The sequence below is a fragment of the Balaenoptera physalus genome (assembly GCF_965194825.1).
Source record: "Balaenoptera physalus genome assembly, chromosome: 10".
In the NCBI taxonomy this organism is placed as follows: Eukaryota; Metazoa; Chordata; class Mammalia; order Artiodactyla; family Balaenopteridae; genus Balaenoptera; species Balaenoptera physalus.
This window is the reverse complement of record NC_138889.1, coordinates 41,587,005-41,612,843: the sequence shown is the minus strand read 5'-3', so window position 1 is coordinate 41,612,843 and position 25,839 is coordinate 41,587,005. Positions and strand designations below refer to the sequence as shown.

General features: G+C 42.1%; 1 protein-coding gene and 1 long non-coding RNA gene across 2 annotated transcripts in view; one reads left to right on the top strand and one right to left on the bottom strand.

The window, feature by feature from the left end:
* LOC309636721 overlaps positions 1-25,839 on the bottom strand; it is a 939,587-nt gene that overhangs the window by 866,819 nt on the left and 46,929 nt on the right. The window lies entirely within an intron of this gene.
* PIWIL4 (piwi like RNA-mediated gene silencing 4) overlaps positions 2,615-25,839 on the top strand; it is a 44,953-nt gene continuing 21,728 nt past the window's right edge. Inside the window, exons 1-9 of the mRNA XM_082409924.1 lie at positions 2,615-2,803; positions 4,019-4,097; positions 6,461-6,592; positions 9,603-9,817; positions 14,253-14,374; positions 16,764-16,844; positions 18,923-19,120; positions 20,906-21,017; positions 25,666-25,789. Of these exons, the coding sequence (XP_082266050.1) occupies positions 2,717-2,803; positions 4,019-4,097; positions 6,461-6,592; positions 9,603-9,817; positions 14,253-14,374; positions 16,764-16,844; positions 18,923-19,120; positions 20,906-21,017; positions 25,666-25,789 (1,150 nt within the window). The 5' untranslated portion in view covers positions 2,615-2,716. The remainder of the gene's footprint in view (positions 2,804-4,018; positions 4,098-6,460; positions 6,593-9,602; positions 9,818-14,252; positions 14,375-16,763; positions 16,845-18,922; positions 19,121-20,905; positions 21,018-25,665; positions 25,790-25,839) is intronic.

Sequence of the window (25,839 nt, the reverse complement as noted above, 5' to 3'; positions counted from 1 at the left end):
TAATTGATATTTATGATTTCATAATGAGTTAGTATTTGGAAAATTGAAAGGATTTGACTGTTTGAAGTTGCCTGCATGTGTTCTCAGCATTTCTCATCACTCTTAGTGTTCTCACATCAATACAAGTCAAATTTACCAGGAGGTGGTCAATTTGGAAAACGTGAGGTAAAGACTATTTTTATATTCAGAAACAAAGCACAGATTTTCAAAAGTAGATTCCTTGTCCAGATTCTATTTTCCACCTGCCCTACTTTTTTTTTTTTTTTTTTTTAAGTATTTGTTTATTTATTTATGGCTGTGTTGGGTCTTCGTTTCTGTGCGAGGGCTTTCTCTAGTTGTGGCAAGCGGGGGCCACTCTTCATCGCGGTGCGCGGGCCTCTCACTATCGCGGCCTCTCTTGTTGCGGAGCACAGGCTCCAGACACACAGGCTCAGTAAATGTGGCTCACGGGCCCAGTTGCTCCGTGGCATGTGGGATCTTCCCAGACCAGGGCTCGAACCCGTGTCCCCTGCATTAGCAGGCAGATTCTCAACCACTGCCCCACCAGGGAAGCCCTGTCCTACTTTTTAACATGCAGTTTTTGATCATTCAGAACTGTCAGACTCATTCGTTTTCAAAGAAATGTGTTATACATTAGAGTGGCTTCACTGAGCCAAGTCTAAGACTGGCCATCTCTGTCCAAGGCCATCATACCTCTTGCACTTGCCAGCCCTCAGGGATAATGATTTCCCAAGACAACTGAATAAAAGTGTATTCTGATGGGAAATAAATAGAAAGAAGAGCATGGCATTTTAGGACTGGGGCTTTTTTCTATAGTACGGGCTGTATCTAAAGTCAGGCAGATCACCTTTTTGGAGGGAGATGAATAAGAGATGAGGGGATATGACGTGGGCTTTAAGGTAGATAGACCAAAGTTGGAATCCCAGCTCTGCCACACAAACTGTAGTACCTTGGGTGAGTCACTTAAGTGACTCAAGAATATCAGCTATCACAGTCACTTTCAACATTGTACAGGAAAACTTGACCAACATGATAAGACAAGAAAAAGAAATAAGACTAATAATAAGGGATGAGATAAAATTACTATTATTTGTAGATGATATAATCATCTACATGCAAACTCAATGAAATCAAAGGACAAGCTATATGAACTAAGGAGTTCAGCAAACTTGATAAAAAATATCAACTTAACAAAAATCAGTATCATGTATCTATATTAATAATAACCAATTAGAAAATATAATGAAAGCAAGATATACTTCAAAATACTAATAAAACTATAAATTTCCATCAATTAAACAATACACAAGACTTTTATGAAAAAATTAAACTCTATTAAAGGATATAAAGAGAAACTTGAATAAATGAAGAACTATAACACTGTAAGAGGGGCAGTTCTTCCCAAACTAATTTATATATTCCATACAATGCCGATTAGAAATTAAATGGGAGTTTTAAAGAAATTTGACAAACTTATTTTAAAATTTATATGGAAGAATAAAGTTTGCAAAAAATAAATGAACTGAAAAACTCAAAGAATAAAGACTTGCCCCACCAGATTTTAGGAGTAATATAAAGAAATAGCAATTACAAGTGGTAAAGTACTGGTGCAGAGCAGATATAGATAAGTAGAATAGAAATAGAAAGCACAAAATTAGATCTAGGTATATATGAGAATTTGTTATTTGCTGGTTGTGGGTCCACAAACCATTACATAAATTTTAATAGATGACATTAGGGGAAAATGGCTCACTATAGGGAGATAAAGTTAGATCCCTACCTCACATCCTACATATCATATAAATATATATATATATATATATATATATATAAACTCGAAGGATACAAGATAGCTTGAACAGTAAACTTATCAAGTTAATAAAAGAAAATGTCATATACATCTTTGTAAATTTAGGGCAGGGAAAATTTTCTTTCAAGAAAACCCCAAAAAGCATAAACCATAAAATTAAGAATTAGTAGATGTGACTCCATCAAAGTTAAGACTTTTGATTAGATAAAGAACTTCAAAGTTAAAATTAATAATTGGTAAATCGGGGGTAGATATTTGCTATGTTAAGAAAAAAAATTCTTCCAAATCACAAGAAAAACGTGAGAAATCCAATTTAAAAGAGCAATGGATATAAACAGACAATTCACAGAACAACAACAACAACAAAAACTCCACAGCTATCACATATATGAAGAGGTGGTTACCCTTTTGTGTTTTCTTTTGCATTCATGCACATTTTAAAATAAATTCGCCCTATCCCCCAGTAGGTGCGTCAGATATTTCCCAGAAACAACATTTACATGACATATTCAAAGACATCTAGAAGCCAGGAGTAGAAGTGAGCAGATAATACAGACCACAGGTAACAGTGGGATGCGACCTTATATACACATATGACGGGCAAAAACTAGAAAGCTGGATAATGCCAAATATGGCGGGGAGTGTGGATGAAAAGAGAAGTCTGGCCGCAGTCCTCCGGCGGCCTCCCGCCCACGTGCTGGCCCCGCCCCGCCCCTACCACGGGACGCTGGTGGGCTGTACGCGCGGCTCCACCCACTCGTGAGCCTCGGCTGCGATTCCAGCCCCGGACCCAGAGATCCACTACCTCCACGGCTTCCGTCGCAGCCTTGTCATCTGAGTACCGGTGACAAAATACCCTTGTTGAGACTTGGCTGCCTTTGAAGTCACTCTGGGCGCATCTGGAACATGAGCGGCCGGGCCCGCGTAAGGGCGCGAGGCATGGCCCGCAGCCCCAGCGCCGCGGAGGTGGGGCGCATGCAGGCCTCGCCGTCGGTGGGTAGAAAGCTTAGCAGCTGGCATAGTGTCGCTCACTCCTACCTCTGTTTCCTTCGTGGACACCGCCTTCCTTGGCAGATATCTCTTCCTCTCTGCTGCGAAGTAGTGGCTTATCTTCTCTTTCAACTTTTGAGTCCTTCCAGGGTTTCTCACATTTTTTTTTTTTTCCCTGTTGGGGAGCTTATCTGAGTAAGATATTAATATAGATATTTTGGTCAGTGAAAAGGGCTGAAAATGGGAGGCAAGTATATCATTAAGTTTTAATTACTTCATTTGTAAGTCTCCTCGTGAAAATGGCTGTCCCTTCAAAGGTACCATTATGTGGTATATAATCTAATATGATCTGTCTCGCTAATTTATATATAAAAAGAAATAATCTCAGACACAAATGAAGTTTAGAATCAACCACTGTTTCTTGAGCAACCACTGTGCATAGGGCTCCTTATTAGACTCAGGCAACTAGGTTGAATTGAGTGGCAAACCAGCAAGTTTTGAGTGATGTTACAACTACATGTAGTATTTGGAGCAATACTTAGTAAAAACTCAGTATTTGGAGCAATATCTTAGACCAGAAGTGTTCAAGTGAGTAGTCTGTGGTCATTATGCCTTTACTCTCATAGAGAGGTCTTCTCTTGGTATCACCCATTTTTTTTTAGCAGGCTGATTTATACCTTCTTGAACAGAGAAGTAATTACCCTGAAGAGAAAATATGAATGGTTCCCTTCACCTGTTTTGTGAACTTTTGGACCAGTTTATTCAGGAGAGTCATCATCTGAGCTGGTGGCCCAGATCCTCTGGGCTCAGTTTATTTTCTTGCTACAAATATGTTCATATCAGAGGCCCCATGTCTGAAGGCTACAGAAGCATGAAGTCTGCGATCACCTGTACCACCTTCCATCTGATGAGCTCCTCGGGTGCAAGGATCACACCTCTGCCTCTTTCCACCTCCAGGGGCTAAGGGCTGTATCTGGCTCACAGCTGGCACTGAAATCAAAGATTGATGAATGGGGAAAACCGTAGCTTGTCCTTATCTTTTTTCTAAAATGGGCAATCTTTTCTCCTCTCTCAAGCATCTTACCTGCCAACATTTTCTTTTCCTAGCTCATGGTAATCTAATGACATAGGACGTGATACCATTCTCATCTTGTGATAAAGTTTTAGTTTATGACTTAACATCTTAAATCTGACCAAACATTTTTTTCCCCGTTTTAGCCTCTGTCTGTTGCTCTTAGTGACAGTGAAGCATCTTCTAGCAGTGACCTCGTGGGAACAAGCAGGATTTCACAGAAATGTAAGTGCAGCTCTGTCTGTTCCATCCAGTTCCGTCCCATCTGAATGGAATAGGAGTGACTCTACTAAGCCTTTCAGCAGCAGACTCACTTCTTGAGCATCTTATCTTCCTTTTCTGAAGGATCCCCCTGTGTTTGTTGTGTTTCTTTGGGACTTCCAAACACAGAATCTGCCACTGAATTTCCTGATGGTGCTTAGCAGTTGGGAACCCCCAGATACTAGGAAACCAGTTTTTCTGATTCTGTTTACTGAATAATTTTGAAAACGTATTTTTAAATTCTTTATGACATATAAATGCCAATACCATTGCCTTGCAGGGATGGTAGTAACCTCGCATGCCTGTTGCCCCTTCTCTCTTCTTCCTTCCCCACCCACGGTAGACCTCACCATTTGATGGTGGCTCTCTTCCCTGCAAATCCAGGTTTGGCCTCAAGATACTTGTCAACGTGCTAGTCCAAGTAGCCCCTGCCACACAGTATAAGTTGGCATGCCCAATGCACTAATTTGCTAGCGCTGCCGTGACAAAGTACCACAGACTGGGTGGCTTAAACAGAAGAAATGTATTGTCCCATAATTCCAGCCCTACTGCCACCATTCAAGTGTTATTCCAACTTTTCTTTGGGAATTTCCTTCGCATCTGCTATGCCTTCTTGTGACTAGCAAGTGATGGAAACTCTTTATCCTTTGAGGGTAGACTGATTTTTTTTTATTTTTAAAAATTGTGGTAAAATAGGTATAATATAAAGTTGACCATTTTAACAGTGTTTAAGTGTACAGTCCAGTGGCATTGAGGACATTCACATTGTTGTGCAACCATCACCACCATCTGTCTCTAGAACAGTTTTTCATCTTACAAAACTGAAACTCTGTACCCATTAAACAATAACTCCTCATTTGCCCCTCTCCCCCCAGACTCTGGGAACTACCGTTCTATGGCAGATTGAATTTTTAGAAACCACCAAACATCTTTTGAAACCAAGAGCGGTAAATGATACAGATAATCTAGTGAGAATAATTGAATTTTTTAAAAATTAAATAAATTTTGTGATTTTCCTGGGAGACTCCAACTCCACTGAGAAGGGTATGGGCAGCAGTTTTGGGCAAGTGGGCAGCGCCATTTGGGGTAGTTGCATACAGTGACTGTATCAAAGGACAGTGGCCAAGTCAGTGTCCTAGAGGTTTGTCATACTATTAGTCACATTACTTTGTAGTAATAATTCTGTAATATAAAATTTATATTTTCACATTTCAAAGTGCCAAAGTTGTATCCAAAAAAATTAGCATCTTTTTGTACTCATTTAAAAAAGAAAATATTCATCAGGAAACAGATTTTAATTTCCCATTTTCTAGAACCTAACAGTAAGTGACACGTCCCAAGGTGACATGCTGACTTTCATTCTCAGGGGAATGATCTAGCATAAACACTGATGGCAGCGTATGGGCATTTCTCTTCTTGTGATTGAGAAAGGGGAAAGGTTCAGCCCCAATCTGTACAGAAGTTGATGTGGCCAATCTTAGTCTAATTCTTTGGGTGTTACACAAGAGCTACAGGAGGGAGACCAGCCCTCCATAAATGGGTGTGGAGTGGGATATAGGGAGATAGAGCTTTCTCCTTAGCCAAGAGGAGAATCAGGTCAGCCCCAAATGTTATGAGGTAGGACTAACTCAGAGTCTGTTATTTCTAACAAAACATGCCATGCTTCCTTCACAGTTTTCAATTTTCAGGCTGCAGACTTCTGTATAGTCATGACTGTCTTCAGCAATGTAGGCCAGTTTTATTAAAAGCCACAAAAATCTGAGCTTTGGTTCTAGATGCATATTTTTTCCCGGCTGTGCCGAGCGGCATGCGGGATCTTAGTTCCCTGACAAGGCGTTGAACCTGGTGGAGTCCTAACCACTGGACTGCCAGGGAATTCCCTCTAGATGCATTTTTTTTTTTTAAAAGAGCTCCTGACTTATTTATTTATTTATTTATTTATTTATTTTATTTTTTGGCTGTGTTGGGTTTTCATTTCTATGTGAGGGCTTTCTCTAGTTGTGGCAAGCGGGGGCCACTCTTCATCGTGCTGCGCGGGCCTTTCACTGTCGCGGCCTCTCTTGTTGCGGGGCACAGGCTCCAGACGCGCAGGCTCAGTAGTTGTGGCTCACGGGCCTAGTTGCTCCGCGGCATGTGGGATCTTCCCAGACCAGGGCTCGAACCCGTGTCCCCTGCATTGGCAGGCAGATTCTCAACCACTGCGCCACCAGGGCGCCCTAGATGCATTTTTGATATGATAGTTGTAAACGATATCACTAGCATGAAATGTTATTGATGTATATAATATTAATAATATATAACATTTTGGCGTTCTCTTCATATTTTAGATGAAGGTGGTCTATCTTCTGGTGATGTTGGATGTACCGTCAAGGAAAGAGGTGGGAAAATCAGACGAGAGATGATGGATTTGAGTGTCTGTACCAGAGAGAAATTGGCCCATGTGAGAGATTGCAAAAGAGGTACCCAGTCTTCATGTTACTTACTTTTAAATTTTTATTTATTTATTTTTTTGGCCATGCCATGCTGCTTGTGGGATCTTAGTTCCCCGACCAGGGATTGAACCCAGAGCCCCTGCAGTGGAAGCACGGAGTCCTAACCACTGGACTGCCAGGGAATTTCTTACTTTATTTTTTAATGTTACCAAATTTTGCTTAAGAAATTTTAATTTAAATTTAATAAAATAAACAAGTTCATATACTGACTTAAAAGATATGTATTGAACATCTGCTATATTTAAGCATTATCTAGACACTAGTTGTTTTAGCCTTAATTCTCTCTTTCATTAATAGGAAGAGTAACATTTTCTCCAAAACTACATTTCACTTGTTGAAAACCTTTTCTCCTTACACCTGAAGTAGGGGTCAGCAAAGATGCTTTGTCTCTTTCCCAACCTTTTTCCTATATGGGTAATAACCTTTCTGGACTTCAGGTCTAAAAAGAAAAACGTAGCCTATTTGGGGAATTCTTTACGCAGATTCTGGGCTTACCCCTGAAATTGCACCTAGGATTGCATGTGTATTTTCAGGAAAAGTAGACCTGTTGTTTTCATAGGATTCTCAAAAGGCTTTGTAACTCCCTCTAAAAGTTAAGATTCACTGATGCAGATCAGTCTTTTTCAAACTCTTTCAAACCATGCAGCAAAAATAAGTACATAAATTGTTCTCCAGCATGCACACGCTACACAAACACAACTGAAACAAAGTTTCATGAAACAATGCTTGCCCTTCCTATGGGCAGGGCACTCGGATCCATTCTATTGTATTCTAGTTTTTCTATGAAACATGATGGTTCACCTCACTTACTTTCATAACTGCAGCACTAATGGGTCATGATTACAGTTTGAACACACTGGTGTAAGTGGTCTTAAAGGGTATTGCCAGCTCTGATATTCTAGATGACTTCTCTTTGTCCATTAATATGAGCAGCTAAAATATGTTGCCATGTCCTCTGGGAGAACAAAAAAAAAAAAACCCTTTTCTTTAATTAAAATAGCACAATGATTCCTTGTTCCTACTGAATATTTACACATCAATGAAAAAAATATGGCCCGCCATATCAGTACGCAAAAGATGTTGCAGCCGTGAAGCCACTGCAGCCGCTCCCACGGTGAGCCCTGAGGGAACTCAGGATGGAGACAAATGGGATGCCGGCTGCCAAGTCTTCAGTCACTGCAGCCACCCTCCAATGATGCACCCTAAGGAGACTCAGGGTGGGAAAGAACAGGATAGTGGCCCCAGATAGCTGAGGTGCATATCAAAGGAATGATTTCAGTGAGCCCTGACTTTTGCATCTTCCCGAACATAGAAAAGCGCTAAATTCATTAACTTGAGACATATGGTTTTCCTTAATTAAAAGTAATCTTATGACATTCCTACTACCTGGTCTTTGTTGCAAAAACTCCTCTATATCCTGGCTCTTCCCTTACCTCTTCCGAGCAGTCCCTCAGAACTGAGATGCTGTGTCCTGGGCTTAAGCCCTCAGTTTTGTCCGCTGACTAAAACATAACTCTATTTCTCAGTAGACACACAGGTCAAAACTGAGGGAATACTACGTAAGGTATACATGATACTTTTTCTTCCTCACCACCTCAGGGCTCACGTTTCCACTTCCTCCACCAGAAAGGCAAATAGTGACTATTTGGTAATTCTTTCCTATAACACAAACACTGGATGATTCCCTCCAAGGAGAGGTGAGAAGTACTTCCTTTGTGCCCTCCTAGAGTCTGTCCTGGATGGAGTTTACGCCATCCTGGGCACTGACCAGCTACACCGTGGCCATCTCTGAATTTGTCCTGTAGATTTTGAAGAGGTGAATAAAAATTCTGTAGGGGATGGATGGAATTCCTGGAAGCCCACATGGCCTCCCTGTGCCTGCAAAAAAACAGAAGCCCAGAGCCCTGTCTGTTCTCACACAGGGAAGATGTAAAATCTCTTCTTCCATCCCCAGTCGCCCCCTTATCTCTGGGGGGGGCCTTCGCTGGGACCTACAGAGCCATCTAATCACTGAATGAAGTGATTTCAGAATTTTCCGAAGTATGGTGAACTTTTGATTATCTGGATTTCCAAGGGGATGGGGGTTGTATTCGTGATAAAAACTGGAGAGTTTCTTTATAATCTGAGAGCACCATAATTCCAGAGCAGCATCTGAAACTGTTACCGAACTAAACTTGGGTCCCTTCCCCCATGCTCAGTAAAGCCAATCTACTGACATTGGGCTGTGGTGAAGGAAAGTGCAGCGTTTATTGTGAGGCGCTGTGCAAGGAGTCTAGGACAGCTAGTGCTCAAGAAGCCCAAACTTCCCCAAGGGTTTCAGCAAAGCATGTTTAAAGGCAAAGTGAAAGAGGGGCGCCCCAGGGTCTGTGATCAGCTCCTGCACAATTCTCTGGTTGGTTGATGGTGAGGTAACCGGTTAACATTATCAATCCTTTGGTGCCAGTAGGTCTGGAGGGAGCTAATGGTCATCAAGTAGTTAATTTCTTCCATTTGGTAGGGGTTTTAGCATCTGTAAAACAATTCAGGAAATGTGCACTAGATGCTATTACCAAGGTACTTCACAGAGAGGAGCTAAAGCAGAGGAAATGGGGGAGGCCCCATGGGGGTCCTGCTTGGTTACAAAACACTTACTTGATCAATTTGAGAATCAGCTGGAAGGCAAGCTTTGGAAGGAGTCCTAGGGTAGTTGAATTCAGATGTTTCTTTTCTCCCCAAAACAAGAATGTCAGTGTCTGCTCCCAGGTTCCTGTGAGACCTGCCTTACACAGGATCCTTTTGCTTGCAGGGCTGCTGTAAGGTTATCAGGCAGCTGGTTACTAGAGCTTACCTTGTGTCACTGAACAAGAATCCTTGCTTCCTAGCAACAATTATGCATATGCAAATAAATTTTTTGAATGCTGTGATTAATATGAACACGATGTGATTTTTTTTTTTTTTTTTTTTTGGTTAAAACATGTTTTTTATTTGTTTTCTTCAGGTTCCAGTGGAATACCTGTGAAACTGGTCACAAATCTTTTTAATCTGGACTTGCCCCAGGACTGGCGGCTATACCAGTATCATGTGACATATAGTCCAGATATAGAATCTAGAAGGCTGAGAACTGCTCTGCTTTATAGTCGCAGGGAGCTTTCCAACAAAGCCAAAGCATTTGATGGTGTCATCCTTTTTCTCTCCCAAAAGCTAGAAGAAAAGGTATAGTACGGTTAAGTTTTTAATACACACATGTGTGCGTATATTTATACTCCTTCATGTAGATTTTAGAGGTTAGCTGATTTTCATGACAGTTGGAATGAGGATATCACTCACTCCTTTTCTCTTTCCTATTCCCGTGCCTGAGAGCGAAAGGCTTCTTAATTGAGACCTCATCAGAATTGATTTCTTAATTAAGAAGCTGATGGTCTGGCATTTAAAAAAGAAGAGCTGTTAATACAAACACTGCTTTTTCAACTACTTTTTTAAAGGCAAAGTGTCCTTGAAATAGGAATCCTTTTAAGCTTTTCCCAAAATAGGCAAGAGTTTAAGTAACAGGGACTTCCCTGGTGGTCCAGTGGTTAAGACTCCAAGCTCCCAATGCAGGGGGCACGGGTTTGATCCCTGGTTGGGGAATCCCACATGCTGCACGGGTGCGGCCAAAAAAAAAGTTTAAAAAACACCATTTAGCCTATGGCCTGAGAGCTTTAAATTTGCTCTACATTTTTTTGCTCCTGCACATTGTGTCCACGTGTCCAAAGAACTTTACATCAATCCTGATTCTAAAACTGTCATTTCTTTCATGACTTGTTCCATCATATGAAATAGGAGTTATTTATGTCAATCTTAAGGATATTTTTTAATGGTTATGATCATTGGATATGGCAATTGTAAGATTCATAGCCCTTTATTCTTTTTTTTTTTTTTTTTTACGCCTTCCACATTTTTAGCCCTAAAATCAAGATATTGGTATTGAGGTTTTTATCATACGCTTTGTTCTAAAGCAGTATTAAAATTATGAGAAAGAACTGGTTTCTGTATGAAAAATTAAAACAGAGTATTGGATTAAAACTTGACGCTTCTATCCCTTGGAAAGCTTAATCTTTTTTTTTTTTAGTTCAGCATTTTGAACACCAAGAGCATAAATGTAAATTTCTAGATTCCATGTGTATCTTTGTTAATTTCCTCAAGAAGTGTGTTTCTGAGCACTCTTGAAATCTTTTTCGTTTTATGAGACTGTGAGATTTATAGGAGCTACCTGAGTGTTTATTTCGTCTGAATATGGAGTTTAAAAATTATGCCATATGATTAAATTTAAGGACTTGGAAAATCTGGATCTGTAAATTTAGAAACATTTTTATTCGTCATGAGTCCTTATTGATCCCTCAATATTTTGTCCTATGACTAGATGTTGATAGCATGCTGATATGGCCTCTCACACTTAAATGATATATTTCAGGGGTATTACTATCATTAAAGATCTTGTTCTTCTAAATACATTTGTAGTAACAGTTTGGAAATTTGGATATATTAAGATCATATAGCCCCCTTGAATGGTCCAGCGTTCTTCAGTTTTACCTAATGAACGTGGAGGAATTTTACTCTACAGATGCTAGGAATAAGTTAATATTACTCGTTTCTTATTCAAAGTGAGCGTGTAGTATGTGCCACACATCTTCTTATCGTTGGGCATGGAGTCTAATGAGGAGGCAGGGAGTAAATAGATGGTGAAAACGTGGTGTGACAGATCAGACCTGTTGCTTCTATTTTCCAGACACAGGGGATACTAGATTTAGACAGAAGAGTGTTGTCTTATTACCTATCAACATATGAGCTGCCACCTAATGACAGTAAAAATGAGATAGTAAAAAGAAACCGTGTCCTAACAAAGGTTGCTAGTCTCACCTTTTTCTTCTGGTCTTAATACTGAGTCAGGCTTAATCTTGTACTCCCATCCTTCCCCTACACACTTTATAGGATGCTTATTTTCATGGAAAGAGCCCCTCCACTGATTCACTCATTGCACCCCCAAATAGTGCAGTTCTAGAAGTCCTGTTCTGCTGCCTCCTGGCCTTCCACTGTCTTTCAGACCCCATCTGTGCATCTGTGGCCACGACCCAACCCGGGTTGCTGTCACCGGTCACATCTATTTGCCACTCTCATGCATTCCTTCTGCATTTGTAAAGAACCTACGGTGCACCAGGCAGGGTGCTGGCACCTTGGAGGAAACCAGGATAAATAAAACAAGGTTCTTGTTGTCAAAAACATTTCCATTTAGTACTGAAGTTATTTACAAATAAATGCAGTGCAAGGTAGAATGACATAAGCGGCATAATAATAATTAGTGGTTTTGTTGTGCTAGCATTTATCGAGCATTTATGAGGTGTTAGGTGCTCTGCTTGGTTGTTCTCTGGACTAGTCCCAGCACAGCTCTCTTGAGATGAGCAGATCTGTATTTTATGTCCCACCTACCACTGGATTACATTTGATGAGCACTTACTCTGCCAAGGCTACTTGTATGCATGAACTCATTTAATCCTCTCATCACCCCTGGAGCCTTAGAGAGGTTAAGTGTCTTACCCAAGGTCTTCAAAAAGAGCTGATGAAAGGAAAGGTTATTCCCAGCAAGACACTTCAGTGGGAATGGTCATTAATTTATCTCCTGGGCAGGATTTGAATTAATGAAGGGGGAGATGGGGAGGCCCGGAAGGAGCAAAGACACAAAGATAGGAAGTGAAGGGCATAGTTTAGAAACTTCTGGTTGTTCAGGCTTAGCTGGGAAGGATGGCAAGTTGTGGCTCCAAAGGTAGGGAGAACTTTGAATGTCCTGCTGAGGAACAGGAGCTGTCCTCCGTGGACCACTGAAGCCTTCGAGAGAGAGTTTCCATAGAGCTGTGTTAAATTTCAGTGACTCTGATCACATCCTACTGAATGGCTGACAGAACAAAGTGGGAAGATTAATAAAGTGCCACTGGAATAATCCGGGCAGGCTGTCGAAAGAACTCGAACAAAGGTACAAAGCACTGCAAAGGATAGGGATAAGATCCATGAATTACCCCATTTAATCTTCATTATCCTGGTCTCACTCCCACGTTAGAGATGGGAAAAGGTCTTAAAGAGTTGCAGTAACTTGCTCCGCATCATACAGGCTGCAAGAGGCAGAGAACCAGGGTCTGTGCAACTCCACGTCACGTGCTCTTGGGATCGATGGTAAATATTGGTATTGGAACAGCTGAAATGGAGTAGAGAAATTGCTGGTGTAGAAGGGCTAAGACTTGCCAACCCGTTAGATAAGTGGATGGAGAGGAGGAAGTGAAAGCGCACTCTGAGAGTGAGGGTGTGGGATTCACAACAGGCAGGAAGCAAGGAGGAGTGGTGTTTGGTGGGGGAAGTGCAGGGGGTGCTGATGATTTTGCTCTTTGGCGGCTGTTAGGAACGCGGTTCCTGAATACAGCTCTGAGTGGGGACCCGCTGCTGCCAGCCACTCATCCCAACATACTTTGTCGGCTTACGCCTTTGTCCTGAGATCCTGGCAGCAGTCTGAGGGCCGCTCCCCCATCTCCTGCCCATTAGACTTCTGGATGTCGATAAGCTCTTTGTGCAGCTCGCCACCTCTGACTTCTGTACAGTTTTATCTGAAGCAAGAAACGCCTTAATGAAATATTTCATCCCCTGTGAAAGGACGCATTTCTCTTCGTTTCCCTGAAGTGAACTATCCCTGCCCTGCATTCTTGGTTCAACCTGAAAGCCATTAAAACTACACTTTCACCATGGAAAGTAGGGGTAAAATACATAAATGCTTGCTAATAAACTGACCTCTTCTAATTCCTTACCCTTCTGCAAAACCCTTGATCATAGATTTTTACTGACTGATTTGTCGTTTTTTATTGCAGAAATCTATACTGAGCTCTCCCTGATCTGAAGAGCTTTAAATTTAGTTAGGCATCTGGTATAAAGACCTATTCATGCATTCATTATAGTTGTTAGAACATTGTTCCAGATTATAAGAACCCTAGGGATTTCTCTAGACCTTTCAAAAGTTAATAAAATCAGATTTCACGTCTGTTTAAACTTTCACCATTTTCTCCTCTTTCCACATTTACGTTTCCCTCTCGTCTGTTCCCTATCCTTTGCTTTCTTCTTCTCTGTTCCTCTGTTTTTTTGAATGAACTTTTGAGAGGCTTCCCTCTGAAATCCATGAACCCAGGATGGGCAGGCTTCTGGGCATCCATGAACGTCTGGAAATGGGTACATTATATACATTGTTGCTGTATATAAATATGTGACATTTTCTTTGGAGAATGTCTGTAACTTTTATCAGACTCTCAAAGTAGGTTGGGACCTGTCTTCCCACCCCCACTCCCCAAAAAGGTCAAGAACCGCTGCTCTGGATTCTCTTTGGATTGAATCTTTGAACCCGAGGCTGGTTTTGATTCTCTATTAAGAAGTTCGAGAGGAAAGAGATGTGTTGCTTTTCTGGTATTAGCAAAATACAGCCAAAAAAACCTTCCAAACGTAATCATTAGATTATTACATTACTAACAGCTGCAGTTTTGTTTTTGTTAATGCCTATTAAGTTGTGATGGCTCTAGCATATCCGCGTTCTGTGCACTTGAGGATAATCCGTAGAGTGCATTTTAAGTACTTCTTTTTCCAGGTCATGGAATTGTCAAGTGAAACTCAAAGAGGCGAGACTGTAAAGATGACTATCAGTCTGACGAGGGAGCTGCCGGCAAGTTCTCCCGTGTGCATCCAGGTCTTCAGTATCATCTTCAAGAAGTAAAGTGCCTTAAATGTGAATTTAATTTAGGCTAAGGATGCCTGTCATCGTAGAGCCTGGGTACTAAAAGTATTAACCACTTTGTAGGCAGTGTGCCAGCAGCAATGTCATGTTTAGGGAAATTTTCCATATCCTTTCATGTACTTGTGCAATAATACACACCGCAGTCCATCACGGCCTCAAACTGGCGCCTCTGTTACTACCCAGTATCATCTGTGTTGAGACAAAGGACTCAAGGGTTGTGATGTCTCAGTGGCCGCAGGGCAGGTGCCTCTTCCCTTTTCTTCTTTTTCTGTACCCACACCCAGCCTCCACCGCCAGACTTAAAAGATGGCGTGTGTCTGGGTCAGTAAAGTGAAGGATTGGTTTTTCTCCTGGCTGATTTATTTTAGGTGTGAAAGGCCATCACCATTTGCTTTCTGCTCTCACTTGCCTCTCAGACCCCTTTCCTTCCCCATGTGTCCCTGGGGGCCGAAGGAAGGTTGTCACCAAGCTTTTCAGTGTTCTTCAAACTGACCTGAGGATCACTTGCTTCCGTGTCATCTTGGATGTTGGGTGGGACTCGACAAAATGCAGATTCCCTAGCCCCTCACTGGACCTAGTGAATAGAATTTCGTGAGTGGGGCCTGAAAATCCACATTTTTAGCAAGCTTCCCAGATGACACGTGGGAGCACGAAAGCTTGAGAACCACCGTTTTCCCTGCTATTGGTGTGGATCACTAGGATGAGGTGTTAAAAACCTAAGATTTGAGCCCTTCACTCAACAGTGGCCTCTGGACAGGACGAGGACAGGGGAGTTTGGGATTTTGCTGAGTAGGGCACATAAAGGAACTTTCATCACACAGATAACATTGTTTCCTAATTCTAGTCAGACATCTTGCCGAGCATCTTTAGATCATATCTGGGCCTCAGCTCAGCACTGTAAAATGCTCTTCAGCAGCCAGTCTTGCATGTGCCCCCCTGAGAGGGGACTATTTTAAGTCAGCTGATGTTTGGAAGGTGCTTTGCAGTGACAAAGCTCTCTGTGTGGTGTTAGAGCTTCCTTGATCCTTACTCGAGAGCCCTGAGGCAGGTGTGATTAAAATCCCCGTTTTACAGATAAGGGGACTGAGGCTCAGATGACATTGGATAGCCAAAAATCGTGCAGTTGGAACCCCTGTTTTCGGACTTGAAACTCTCCCGTTTCCCCCATGCATGGGGCAGCCTCAGATCAGTGATGTGTCACGTTACAAAGGTGACCAGGATTAGTTGCTGAAGAGGCAACCTTGTCATTTGGTAGCACTGGGAAGCCTGAATAGCCTCATTAGAAACAGCCTCCCCGGAAATGTAAATTGGTGCAGCCGCTATGGAGAACAGTATGGAGGTTCCTTAAAAAACTAAAAATAGAATTACCATATGACCCAGCAGTCCCACTCTTGGGTATATATACGTGGAGAAAACTCTAATTCGAAAAGAGACATGCACCCCAATGTTCATAGCAGCACTATTTATAATAGCCAAGACATGGAAGCAACCTAAATGTCCATCGAGAGATGAATGGATAAAGATGTGGTATATATATACAATGGAGTACTACTCAGCCATAAAAAAGAATGAAATAATGCCATCTGCGGGCAATATGGATGGACCTAGAGATGATCATACTCAGTGAAGTAAGCCAGGCAGAGAGAGACAAATATCATACGATATTGCTTTTATGTGGAATCTAAAGAAATGATACAAATGAACTTACTTACAAAACAGAAATAGACCCACAGACATAGGAAACAAATTTATGGTTACCAAAGGGGATGCAGGGGGGAGAGATAAATTAAGAGTTTGGGATTAACATATACACACTACTATATGTAAAATAAACAACAAGGACCTACTGTATGGCACAGGGAACTCTATTCAATATCTTGTAATAACCTATAATAGAAAAGAATCTGAAAAAGAATAGATATAACTGAATCACTTTGTTGTACACCTGAAACTAACACAACATTGTAAATTAACTCTACAAAAAATAAAAAAGAAAGAAAAAGAAGAGAAACAGCCTCTTCATCTCAGTATAAGAAAGAGGCCAGAAGAGCCTGTGGACATGGCTTTTCTCACCTCATCCCCACCAACCAGAATGTTACAATCGCAGTCATAACTGGAAAGTGACCACCTACTTATTGCAGTTAAGCCCAGAAAGATAGAACTAATTTCAACTGTGTCATTCCCAAATATGAAGTGATATTCTTGTATATACACTCATATGTATATTTAGCAGCTAAACCTTCCAGTATTATAACAATAAGAGTTCTGGACTTTTCTACTATTTTTCTTTCAGCATGCGTACAAACTTGGAAGTATACTGTTATCCACGGTTGTTTAACAGATTTTAAAAATATATACTTGCAGGATCTTAAAAAAGTTGTCCATGTACCAAATTGGACGGAACTTCTATAAGCCTTCGGAGCCAGTGGAAATTCCCCGGCACAAGTAGGTTTATTTATGTTTTCTGTTACTCTGAAATTGTTATAATGTGAACAGCATAATTTATGATGCAATATTATACCATTATGCCTCCTATGAGAGATTCTGTGGTATGAAAAGTAATGAATTTTTAAAAATTTCAAGTTCTTTATAGAATGGTGAATGTCAAAAGCTAGCAGCCTGTTTTCTTATATTAGTGTGCTAGGTCATTATCATAAATCCTAGAAGGAATTCAGAAACTGAGTTTTCTGTGTATGACAAGTCATAATGAGAGCAGAATAAGCTCTATTACGTTATACCACGTAGCTGGGGCTCTGCTTTCTTGCTGATAGAATGTTAACACAGCCAGGGTGGTTGATTGGAAATTATTGGGTAAGCAGATGTCAGACACACACGCCGGCTAAGCTACCCTAGTGAACTGTTAGGAACACTTGCAGGATTTTTACCCTACACTGGGAGGTAGATGCTGCAGGGAATGTGATCAGCTGTGTCTTGAACTGGTTGTTACTCAGCTCTCCAAAATAAGTAGCTGTGCCAAAGACAGAGGCAGCCAGTAACCCAAAGACAGACACGAAACAAACGGAGAAGTTCGGATGGTCCCTGCCTTACAGTATTTCGATTTACAATATTTCGACTTTATGATGATTGTGCAAGCCACGCACATTCAGTAGAAACCATACCTCAAATCGTGAACTTTGACCTCTTCCCGGGCTAGCGGATGTGGAGATGATACTCGCTGGTGAGGCCGGGCGGCGGCAGCCACGGCTCCCAGGGAGCCACCCGATCACGAGGGTAAACGACCGACACGCTTACAACCCTGCTGGACCCGCACAGTCATTCTCTTTTCCACTTTCAGTACAGTATCCAATAAGTGACCCGAGATATTCAACACTTTCTGATAAAATAGGCTTTGTGTTTGATAATTTTGCGCAGCTGTCAGCTAAAGTAAGTGTCCTGAGCACGTTTAAGGTTGGCTAGGCAATGATGTTCGGTAGGTTAGGTGTATTAAATGCATTTTCGACTGAGGATATTTTCAACTTACGATGGGTTTATCAAGATGAAAACCCATCATAAGTCAAGGGAGATCTGTACAGAAAAGATAGAAAGTGGAGGCAGGGTGTTTGGCTTCAGCCGGGTAGAGGAGAAGGGCAGGGTTTCTGTATGTTAATTCAGTGAGTCAGAGTGGTCTGTCTAAAGCATCCTATTCATTCACCCCTGTCACTTATCTCTCCCCCTGGATTAGAAATCCTCGTGGGCCCAGTGTTGTGCTGAGCTAGAGCTGGTCCTAGTGCATATGATTGGCCTGAAAGCTGGCATGAGTATCAACAGCGAATGAAGTCCACAAAATATAAACTGAAATGATTTTTTACAAATATTTGTCTATTCTTTCATGCCATTTCCATAACGTTTTCTTATTCAAGACTTCAGACGATGATATTCATAAATGTGCAAAGGGGATGTAGCCACTGCTACAGTTTCCCTTGTATGTCTGTACATGATATCACTTAGATTATTTCTTAATCTCATTATTAAGTGTAGTCATTGTCTTCACCATTGAGTCAGTGTGCTTTTCTGAACCTAGATGTTTTCATGCTGGGATGGATCTCCCCATAAACATTTTAATCCTACAGCTGTACTCTCAGCCAGAGGCGATTTTGCTCCCCAGGGGACATGTGGCAATGTCTGGAGATATTTTTGGTGGTCACAGTTTGAGGGCTGATACTGGCATCTAGTGGGTGGAGGCCAGGGGTATTGCTAAACATCCTGCAATGCACACGACAGCCCCTGACAAAGAATTATCCAGTCCAAATGTCAGTAGTATCAAGGTCAAAGAATGCAGCTCTACAGGAATGTATTTTATCCTAAATATATGTTTAAAGACACTCCAGCTGGAAATAACTGAAGTGTTAAGTCAGCCACTGAAAGAAATCAGATTAAAGAAAAATTGTTTCATAAAATCTAGAGAATTGGAATGTAAAGTCGCCATTTTAAAATGTTTATTGTTTTCCTGATATAACATTTAAAATATTTTTTAAAAATTTTTATTTATTAAAATTTATTTATTTATTTTTTTTTTTTGGAAGATTGTCCCTTTGGCCTGGGTTTGCCATTTCTGTGTCACATTTTGAAAGCAAGCTCCTGTTTGGTGCTGATGTGAGTTATAAAATACTCAGGAATGAGACTGTTCTAGAATTCATGACGGATCTCTGCCACAAAACTGGCATGTCCTGCTCTACCCAGACGTGTGAGAAACAGCTGATTGGGCTCATTGTCCTTACCAGGTAAAAGCCTGCATTTAAATTGACTTTTCTCTAGAGAATGCATTATGTGTGCCACGTGGGAACAGGGCACTGGCCTGAGCCCAGATCTGATCAGTCCACTCACCTGTTATAGACCTGAGCGTTCTCAATTGTCTAGAGCGCAGGCTTCCTCTAGGGGCGTGCTTGGTGGTCCACAGTCTGACCTGGTCCTTCCTTACCTCCTGCTGTACCCTCTCCCCTAACCTCCAGTGGTCTGCATTTTGCTGCTCCAGCCCCTCTGCCTGGTTCCCCCACCCCTATTTCTGCCTTTTAGATTTCTGCTCCCACAAAGTCCAGCGCAAACATTACTGCTTTTCTGAAGCTTCCACCTTCCGTCCATTCAGTTGGAATTATTCAGTTCCCGCCCCTGTGCTGCTCCCAAAACCCAGTGCTTTTTCTTTCTTTTTTTCGTTTTTCTTTCTTTCTTGTTTTGGCCACACCACGCGGCTTGTAGGATCTTAGTTCCCTGACCAGGGATTTGAACCCGTGCCCTCGGCAATGCAGGCTCGGAGTCCTAACCACTGGACCGCCAGGCCATTCCCAAAGTCCAGTGTTTGTAGGCCACCTCTTTAGAGCCATTTTATTTCATTTTATTACATCACAGTGTAAACAAGCAGGACCCTATGGGGCCTTCCCAGGCAGACCTCTGCCCCATATCCTCTTTTTTAGCTCCTCTCTGAAGTACCCAAATAACAGTATCTGATGCACATTTCCTTCACCACGACCCGATGTGTCAGTAGACTGGCTTTACTGCGCGTGGGCGAGCAGACCCAACTTTGATTCAGTAACAACAGGACAGAATGTCAGATCCGTGTCTCATCTCTGCTATAAGATCATGAGGCTGTTAAGGCTGAGACCTTTCAAGTCTCTAGGTTTGTCTGTGTATACATTTGTCATCAATGCACATTTAAACTGAATGAACCATGGGCAGTTAGGTGACTTCATGAGGACCAGAAAGGCCCGCCTATGCTGTTGCTAGTCCGTGGACACTTCATTTAGAGGACCCACTAGTCTTCTCCTAGTCTGGCTTGGCATTTCCACTTGAAGTTGTTTTTCTGGGTTACAGAGTAGAGAGGTGGTGCAGGTTGAATTCCACGCTGCCCCCTTATCCTCCTGTCATGATCTTCATGGATTAAGTTATCACACTATTTCAAAGTCACCTTGCAAGGTACCCAGAGCCCAGAAGAAACCTGACAAGGAGGTTTCTGTCCCAAGGCTGCGGTGGCATGAGAGAATGTTCCAGGCCACATGGTACCTGATGAAGAGGAGAAAGAGCTTAGAAAGATCTTAGCCGACCTGCTTTGCAGTTTTGCCCAGGGCCAGCCCTAGATGGGAGATGAAGCAGGCTTCCAGAATTGGGTGGTCCATCAGCCTGCTTGGGGAGCTTTTTATCAGAAACACTAGTTGGGAATTCCAAAAATCTGAGTGGCACCAGAAGCTGATGGGAAAGTTTTGAGCCATGCTTCAGCCTTTGAACATTTAAGAATGATTTACCTGAAGTGGCAGTGTATCTCAGTGAGAAAAGCACGTGGTGGTCTAATGACTCTCCCACCGGTAGAGGTCCTCCTGTGAACGGAAGAGTTAATTAATGATCTTCTCAGATAAGAGCTGATCTTTTTTTTTTTTTAAAGTGGCTATTCTTGAGTTATTATCTTTCATAATTTCTGAAATTCTTGAGAATAATACTTTGAATTAAAAGTATAGTGAAAGAGCCACTTACCTTGTAGGATTTGGGAAAAGAACTTAAAGATTTCTTGCCTTTACCAGATACAATAACAAAACCTATCGCATCGATGACATTGACTGGTCAGTGAAGCCCACGCACACCTTCCAGAAGCGGGATGGCACTGAGATCACCTATGTGGATTACTACAAGCAGGTGGGACTTGTCTTCCTTCATCCTCATCTCCCTTCTGCTTAGCTCAGAGGAGGGTCCCTGTTCCTTTCCAATCCAGCAAGTCCCCCAGTCTGTCGGGCTGAGTCTGCCTCTGACATAATTTTCGGACCTGTCCCTTCCCCTCCATCTCCGCCGTTCCTGGATTGGCTCAGACCCTCATCCTGTCTCCTGTGGTCCTTCCTGTAGTCTGAGTTACCTCCTTCAAAGCATATCTGATAATGTCACTTCCCCGCTTAAAATACTCCCATGGCTGTCTGTTGCTTTAGAAGTCAGATCTAAGCTCCTGGGCAGAATTCCCCAGATCCTTTATGATCTGGCCACTCTCTGTCTCTTGAGCCTCAACACTTACCATCCCCTGTTTCCTTCTTGGGTTCTGCTGTGCCCACCACTCATGGTTCCTCGAGTCAGTTACCCCCCTATGCATTTTCACACATGTTGCTTCCTCTTCCTTGATGCCCACTCATAGCCAACTGGTCACCGAACACCCTTCAGTACTCAGCTTAGCAGTCAACTCTTAAGGGAGCCCTAGGACGCTCTCCCCCAGGTCCCCTCCCTGCACTTAGCTGCAGCCGACTGTCACAGGCAGGACATGAATGGTCTGACTCCCCTCCTCAACGCTGAGCTCTTGATTTCTGGATGCCCAGGGTAGCATTTAGTAGGTACTCAAACATTTATTGATGGAATCTCCTGCTGACTCTGGGAGCTTGATTCACAGTGATGACAATTTCCGCATCCCCACCATCCAACTTCAGTTCCTTTCAGAGGTGCCTTCTCTTTAACGTGCAGTCGTATTTCAGTCTCCGAAATCTCACTGTTTTAAAAACAGAAACAAACAGAAAGCAAAAACCCTGCCTTGACCTTTCTACACCTTCCGGAAGAGCGATCTCTTTTTCCTCCTTAGCTCATTTCTTTAGAAGGTTGTCTAAACTAGCTCCAAGCGCCTCTTCAGTTCTTCCTTCCTGAAGCCTCAGCAGTCTGGTACCCGGTTCTGCCGCTATGGAAATAGCTCTCCAAGGTCAAATTCAGCTACTGTTCTTATTCGGAGGGGCTTTTGGTGGCTTTGGACACTAGTAACCACTCCCACTGAGCTGAACTCCTCTTCCTTGGCCCCTCCGCACATCCCTGGTGGTTCTCTGTTAGGTTTCAGGTGGTTCTTTCTCAGCTTCTTTTGACATCTTCCTTCTTCATTTCCCCCAGACATTAAATGCTATTATTCACCATGGTCCCCTTGCAGAGGATCTTCTCTTCATATTTTGAGATGGCTCGAGTATGGTATTTTTGCCTTGCCCTCATTCCTAAATTATATCCTCATCTCCGTTTCAGACTGTATTTGCATGAATATCCTGCAGGCATCTCACACTATCATAATTCAAGCTGAATTCATTGTCTTTCCCACTCCCCTCTTTCCTTGGGAATTCTGCCTCTCAGGAAGACATTTTGCGTCCTTCCTCATCTTTACCGTCACCTCGTCATTCAGTTGTCACCAAGATGAGTTCTGCCTCGGTTATCCTTGAATTCTCTCTGGACCCCGTCCCTTCCTCAGCCCTGTTACCACTGCATTAGCGCAGACCCTCTCACGGATTTCCATGTGGGGGATTTCTGTCCCCTTTTATGATCTCCTTGCCCCAGCCCTCTCTTCACTGGGATCCATCACCCTCATGGCCTCCAGAGAGAGCTTTCTGAAATGCTGCCCAGAAATGTGGTGAAGAGTGTAAGCTCTGGAGTAAGGTGTCCCGGTACTGGCTGTGTAACCTTCGGCGAATCATGAAATGTGGAGTGTTGTCTCTAAAGGGAGTCACCTGCCTGCCTTCATGGTGCTGTGTAAGCGCTGAATAGTCCACGCAGAGCTTTTAGTCCAGTTCCTGCAGGTGGTGAGCACTGGGTAATAGCCTTCCCTTCTTCAACTGTAGCATCACACAGTTTGACCTCATCTCCCACGGCACTCCCACCATGCACCCCACGCTGCCATCACCGCAGTCTACTTGCTGTCACTCAGCCTTCGTTCGTGTTCAAGAGACATTGGCATAAAGCCTCACTGTACCTTTCCTCTTCAAGGTCAAATGTCATCTCGTTAGTGAAGTCCTCTCTGACTTTGCTCCCTGTCACACTCACAGAAGAACTAGCTGTTGTCTTCCCTGAGCACTTGTAGAACATTCCACATTGCTTCTAGAACACGTCTTCCTTATAGAACGCGGATGGCATTTGACATTTGGCAAAGCATCTTGTGCAGAAAATGTGCTCCATTAAGTGTTCGTTTATCAAACACAAAGTTTGTTAAACATTTGGTTTTTTTTTTTCTGCACAGTTAAATTCATTTTTCTTTGATGTATTTTAGGACCCGTGACATTTTGAAAAGGGAACCATGATAAAAATCCCACTCACTTTCCTGTGTAATGAGTTGTGGTTCACTGCATATATATTGTAATTAGGGAGAAAAAGAAAGAAAATGGTGCCAATTTCTAGAATGTCCTCTTCTCTGTCCTAGGAAAGGCATGCTAAATTATTATGCAGTCAGCTTTCAAAGTGGAAGACATCTGGATATTGACCTTTACATTTCTCTATTTTATCTTATCATGAAAAGATATTTTCAAACGCTAAGAAAATTGGGGCACGGGAGAGAGTAAAGTTCAGCTGATGACACAGCTTAGGAGGTAGAATTCCTGGCCATGCTCCAGGTTAATGGAATATCCTCTTCCTGGAATATGTCCCAGTTTTGCTTGAGCTGCTCCTGGAACTTGTAATACTCCCACATTTTCTTCAAGGTTCTCTCTTGGATTCTACCTCCTTCACGAAGCCTTCCCTGATTTACCAGCCATAAGTTGTTTTCACTACCACCCTGTTCCCTACTCCTTGCGAGGGACCCAGTCCTGAGTGGTGTAACAAGCAGAGGTTCCCAAGTCTTAAGGGATGAATCCTGGCTGTGCTAATGTACAGTTATGGGACCTTGGGAAAGTTATGTAATTTCTGATGCTGTTTCCTCATCAATGAAGGGGGTGATGATAGTATTTGACTCATAGTGGTTAAGATTAAAGGAGGAAATGAATTAATTTACCAAAAAGAAATAGACTCACAAACATAGAAAACAAACTTACTGTCACTAAAGGGGAAAGGGTGGGGGATAAATGAGGAGTTTGGGATTAACATACACACACTACTATATATAAAATAGATAAACAACAAGGGCCTATTGTATAGCACAGGGAACTATACTCAATATCTTGTAGCAACCTATAAAGGAAAAGAATCTGAAAGAGAATACATACGTGTGTGTGTGTGTGTGTGTGTGTGTGTGTGTGTGTGTATATAACTATCACTTTGCTGTACACCAGAAACTAACACAACATTGTAAATCAACTACACTTCAATTAAAAAAAAAACATAGTACACATCTATTAAAAAAAGACTAAATGAGGAAAAATATAAGTGCTTAGCATATGTTATTTGTGCTACTGGTCTACCTTGCTTTGTAGATAATGTAGTTATGTGTAAACGTAGGAACTGTGCCTCTTTTATCTTTGTATCCCCCACTGTTCCTGGAATATAGAAAGCATGAGATGTGAATTAATGAAGTCACGTCTAAAAACTCTCTGCGAAGGCTTCTCCAAGCTTTTCAGCCATAGCATTGTTGTAATGATCACGTTTCCTGAATTGTTTTTAATGACTTAAAGTCCTTACTGAATAGAGAAGCACTCACTGCTGGCTTCCTTAATTATAATTATTGATGTCAGCGTCATATAGTCCCCAGGCAGTTGGTAAATTATAATTCCAGTTGTTCTGTCATCAGTATTGAGTAAATTATACTGGGAATGAGTGTTCATTGGAAACTTGGCCGTTGGAAGGTAAATGAACTCGTGGCAAGGTGAGAATATTGAAATTCAAGTTCACAAAGGGAAAGGGGGTGGGGTAGGAACTGATGATTGCTGAGGACTCATTATAAACCAGACACCATGCTAGTGGTTGACATGGGACACCTCTGAGCTACCGTTCTCCTCGTGTCATAGATGAGGAAAGGTAAGTAACTTCCCCCGTGTCACAGTTCACGTAAGTATTGATAGAAGAGCTGGGGATCAGATTTACATTTGTCGGAGTTCAGAGCTGTTTCCCTATAACATCATACTATCCTGGGAATGAAGGACAGTTGTGCCCTTTTGGGAAATCTGAGATTGACTCAATATAACCCTTGCCTCCAGCTTGTGTATATGTATTTTCAAAATGAACACGGGTGCTTAGAGCCAGTTAGTTACGCATGGGGCAGTCTGCCTCAGTCTCCAACGGTGGAAATGCTGCAGTGGGGTCATGGCATTATGGATGGAGCCAACTGAAGGCTATTCTGTCTCTGGATGAAACTCAGAAGAGAGCAAGGAAATGAATGAAAAAAAACAAACAAACAGTATTGCCTTATAAAAGATAATAAAATCATGCAACTGACCCTGAGATATAAGAGATAGGTCCTAGGAAGGAAGTAGAAATGAGTAGGTAACCATAGGGATTAGTAGGAACGTTTTTTTCCTCTATTGAAAAGATTTGCTTATCTATTCATTTGGGGATTACCTTGTTGCTCATAAGCAAGGATGCTCGTTTTACAGTATTTACATATTAACTTTTCGCTCATTAATCTTGCATCCTACAGCAATATGATATTACCTTATCTGACCTAAACCAGCCCGTGCTTGTTAGTCTGTTGAAAAGCAAGAGAAATGATGACGCTGACGTTCGGATGGCCCACCTGATCCCCGAGCTCTGCTATCTAACAGGTGATGTTTATGTTCTCTACTCCGTCAGGCTCTCAATCACAGATTCCTGA